This window comes from Arachis ipaensis, chromosome B2 (genome assembly GCF_059453495.1).
Source record: "Arachis ipaensis isolate K30076 ecotype BB chromosome B2, ASM5945349v1, whole genome shotgun sequence".
In the NCBI taxonomy this organism is placed as follows: domain Eukaryota; kingdom Viridiplantae; phylum Streptophyta; class Magnoliopsida; order Fabales; family Fabaceae; genus Arachis; species Arachis ipaensis.
Genome location: NC_142437.1, coordinates 114,283,055 through 114,287,458, shown reverse-complemented (window position 1 = coordinate 114,287,458; position 4,404 = coordinate 114,283,055). Strand labels below are relative to the sequence as shown.

Here is a 4,404-nt window from a genome sequence, read left to right as displayed (position 1 = left end):
CCATACTATCCGAAACTTATGCATAGGAGCCATGTAACCATAATACTTATCCAACACCTTGATCACGATGGCTTCCTGATATGGTTCAGTTAGATAGCTCTTCGCCTCTTTCGTAAAACTGATGTTCGGTGGACGAAAATCACTCTGATTACCTATCACTTTGAGATACCATCCCTAAATAAAGACCCTACTAATGCAAAGGCTTTGGATTTCTCTACACCAATGATCTTATCTCTAAAAGAGATCTTAGATGGCTTTTCTAAACCCTGGCCTCTCAAAAAGAATTCTCTTTGACATTCGATACACACCCTACGCTCTTTCCTTTATCCTTTCCGACGGCATAATCGTCTTTTTTTATTGTGTTTCACTCTCAAACTCTCGCTCCACACTCTCCTTCTCTCATTTTTTTAGTTCACATATTTTATTATATCTAGTAAAAGAAGATGGCATAGATTCTTATTTAGTAATTGATCACCCTTTATACTTATATCAAATACATAATTTTTTTATTTAAAAAAAAGGACAATTATTTATAAACAGAAATATAATATATTTTTCTAGTAAGAGTCTTCTAGAAATTTATCGTTGATTGATAAACTTGACCGATCTTCCAATCCTGTGTGAATATATTAGGAACCAGAATGGTCTTTCCTTTGGTGCCATCGGGATAACGTTGAACGAGTGTAAAATTGAATGGAGGTTGTATAGCATAACCACCAGCAAAAACACTCCAAGTTGCACCCCACACATGAGAAATCTCTAAACCTTGTTCAGGACCATTTTCTATATGAATATCTGCATCTCCATTTACGTATTCCATTGATACTTCTAATTTATTTGGTTCAGAATTTTCACCCATTCTAAATGCTATAGAACGTCCAAATGAGCATGAAACCCTAAAGAACACCATACAAATAAAAATTGAGAGAGAGATACAAAAAAAAAATTTGATTAAAGTATTATTTTTATCTTTAACGTTTAGACTAAATATAATTTTAAAATTATCTGTAACATTTTAAATGTACTATTTAAATTGTTAACCTTTCAAATTATTTTAATATTATCTTACCATTAATTCTGTGATAAAAATACACACAAAGACATTATAATTTACTATGAAAAACTGATCTCATATTATCATTAGTGAAAAATAAAAAATTAAATAAAAAGAAGATAAGTAACACTAGCATATGAGAAAACGAAATATAATTAAGATTTTGTATGGTTAGTGTTATTTTTTTTTGTTTATTTACTTTTTATCTTTTTACCAATAATATGAGATCGGTTTGCCACACTAAATCATAATATTTATGTGTGCATTTCTGTTATAAAATTATTAATAGAGATGATAATAAGATAATATTGTAATAATTTTAAAATGTAAAAAATTTAAATAAAATATTTAAAATGTTAGAAATAATTTTAATTTGAGATTTGATCCAAATATTAAAGACAAAAAGATTCTTTATTTAAAATAATATAAGATAAAAATACTGTATTTTTTATTTTTTATTTTTATATTGTTCTTAGTTTTTGTATGAAGTTAATGTCAGATAAATTGTCTCCAATAGAACCATTTTTCTCATTAGTCGTTATCTCATTTTTTAAAATAAATTTATATTATTTAATGTCTCAATATTTTTATCTTAAAAAATTATCAAATGAGGAGAGCTTTTCTTTTATTGGTCTCAATCGTCATACTAATTTTATTGAGTGTGCCTTAATATGAGGTAGTAAAACTTTTTTTGTGTGTGTCTATATATATATATATATATATTAGATTGTGTTTGTAAATCGTAATGGCTAAAATGGATCAATCTAATGTTTTTAGTTCTTAACAAGTTAAAATTTAAATTAAATGAATTCCAATCAAATTCTTCAAATTTTAATAGATTTTGAAAAGCAAGCCAGTTAATTAAAAATCATTTAAATTTTATTTTAAAGCACAGGTAAATAAATATTCCAAATTGATCTTTAAACAATTCATGCTTCAAATGTTGTTCCCTAACAGAAAAAAGTCTCTAATATTTGTTAAAAATAAACAAATTAATCCTAAATAAAATAAAAGACATTTCAGTTTTTGAAAAAAACAAGGACTAATTTGTTATTTTGTTAAAACTATTTAAAAATTAATTTTTTTTGGAGCTAATAATTTTTCCGAAACATAAATAATTAAAAGGACCAATTTATTGTATTATTATAGAAAAAGTCTAGGGTCCAACACTTTTATTAAAATTTAGTCAGTATTTAATTAACAAAAAAAAGTAATCACACACTATTAGATATAATTTTACACTATTAAAATACTAATAATAATTAATTGATGACTATAAATCACAAAATTTACTGTCCCTAACACTCCTCATTACTATATATAAAAGATTTAGTTTGAAAATAATAAATTATTTGCAAAACATTATACCTTCTGTATTGAAGGTTGACTTGTCCAAGTTTACGAAGAATATCTTGTTGACCTGGATTTGCAATGGAAGCAAAAGCGGCGCCACTGAGATTGAAATGGTATCCTGAACACGATGGGCATTCATCACTTACCACCACTGTCACTGGCTTCCCTGAACATGCTGCATTATCTGTGCATTTCACCTATATATCATAATCATCTTCATTTGTTATCATATTTTTCATCATTAATTCATTCTTTAATACATTTTTATGTTTATTAATTTTTTGAAAATTAAAAATTGTAGCATATTTAAAAATAATACTTTTGGATTTTTCACTATTTTTATTTTATCAAAATAAATTTCTCAAACGTATAAAAAAAATAAAAAAAAGGATAGTTTTTATGAAAAATTAAAGCAAATAAATGTACCTCGTAACAAGCACCACATCCATAACCTTGACGAAAAATATAATGGCCTACAGCCGCTGTCAATTTAGAAATTGGAGGACTCTCCACAGTTTTACCATAACTACATGCACCACCTACACATAATTACATTAATATAATCATATTAATCTCTAACATTAATAAATTATTAGAAATATAATTATTTATATATCTCCTTTTATTAATTTAAATTTTTATAAAAAATTATTTTATAACATAATATTAAAATTTTTATATAATCTAAAAATTTAGAGTACAATTTTTGTTCAGTCTAAAAAAAAATCGTCACAACACAAATAAAAAAAATAATGAATGGAGGGCTAGCAAAAGTTGACACAAAGCTAAAAAGAATTCTTATATGAGAAAACGTATTAAGAATATAGGAGTAGTAAGGGTCAGCAAATTGTTAAAAAAAAATATAGTTATTCATATGTCTTTTTTTATCAACTTAAATTTTTTAAAAAAATTATTTTATTACACAAATTACTTTGATTGAGTCAATTGGAATATCATTTTTAATTATGACTTGCATCCTTAATATGAATGTATATATTATTAAAATATACTATATTAGATATAAAATCATATATCATATATCTTCTGTCTCTATCTAAATTCTTAAGTGTTCTAAAAATTAATAATTATAACTAAAATATTTAAAATTCGATTCTTATAGTCCTAAAGCAAATAAATAAATAAATAAAATTTCAGCACAAAATATGACTAGATCTACACATTATTATTCATTTTTCAAACCAAAGAATAATTTTATTGCCAAAAAAATATGTATTATATATATATATATTGTTTAAATGTCTTTATAAATTAATTTAAATTTTTAAAAAAAATTCCGTGACAAAGCAATTGGTAATAAATTAAAATGGTTAAAATCAACTATGGGAGTTGATTTGGCAGAGTCTAGTTTATAACCGTGAAAAAAATAAATAAAAGCATTTTACTTGGTACATACAAAAAAAGAAGAAGAAGAAAAAAAATCATAATATTAGCATGTGAATTAATTAAATATACAAAGTATATATAATAAAAATAATTTAACTTGCTCACTCACTATCTGAACCAGCACCATCGGGGGTTCCATACCATGTAGCTTGTGTTTGGTCCCATGGTTTTTCATCATTTGGAACTTTTGAAGGATTGAAAAATTTGGGGTTGATGCAATAGCAAGTAGTGCTTAAAAGCATAGAACAAAGGACTACAAGATTAAATGTGTGAACCTTCATGATGAATTGATGATAGTTTTTGCAACTGTAGTAATGTATCATGTTTGAAACTTGCTAGCTAGTAGTATTTATAGTACATGATTTTAATAATTAAATTTCATATAATTTTTTGTTTAAAAATAGGCCATGTCAACATTCAAATTAGTCAAAAATTAATATTAATAATGTTAACTCTAATTTTTTGGTATAATTCAAAGAAAAAAACTTCAAAATATTCACTTAAAATGTTATTAAGCATGTGCAACTAACGTTGATATATTTTTTTTTTATCTTTTAACTCTTTTTTTGAAAATGATAAAGATAAGAGAGTAT

General features: G+C 24.8%; 1 protein-coding gene across 1 annotated transcript; it reads right to left on the bottom strand.

Moving 5' to 3' along the window:
- Window positions 1–571: 571 nt before the first annotated feature.
- LOC107627770 (putative expansin-B2) lies at window positions 572–4,092 on the bottom strand. Its single transcript, XM_088506157.1, has 4 exons — window positions 3,921–4,092; window positions 2,834–2,946; window positions 2,423–2,604; window positions 572–896 (listed from the first exon to the last, which is right to left on the bottom strand). The coding sequence occupies exons 1-4, from the start codon at window positions 4,090–4,092 to the stop codon at window positions 572–574; spliced, it is 792 nt and encodes a 263-aa protein (XP_088362283.1).
- Window positions 4,093–4,404: the final 312 nt, after the last annotated feature.

Bases quoted from the DNA above. Each gene is read 5' to 3' on its own strand.
- LOC107627770 (XM_088506157.1), bottom strand. From the start codon at position 4,092: ATGAAGGTTCACACATTTAATCTTGTAGTCCTTTGTTCTATGCTTTTA. The intron at 2,947-3,920 runs GTGAGTGAGCAA...AATTATGTGTAG, and splicing joins CGATGGTGCTGGTTCAGATA to GTGGTGCATGTAGTTATGGT. The intron at 897-2,422 runs GTATAATGTTTT...GGTGTTCTTTAG, and splicing joins GTCAACCTTCAATACAGAAG to GGTTTCATGCTCATTTGGAC.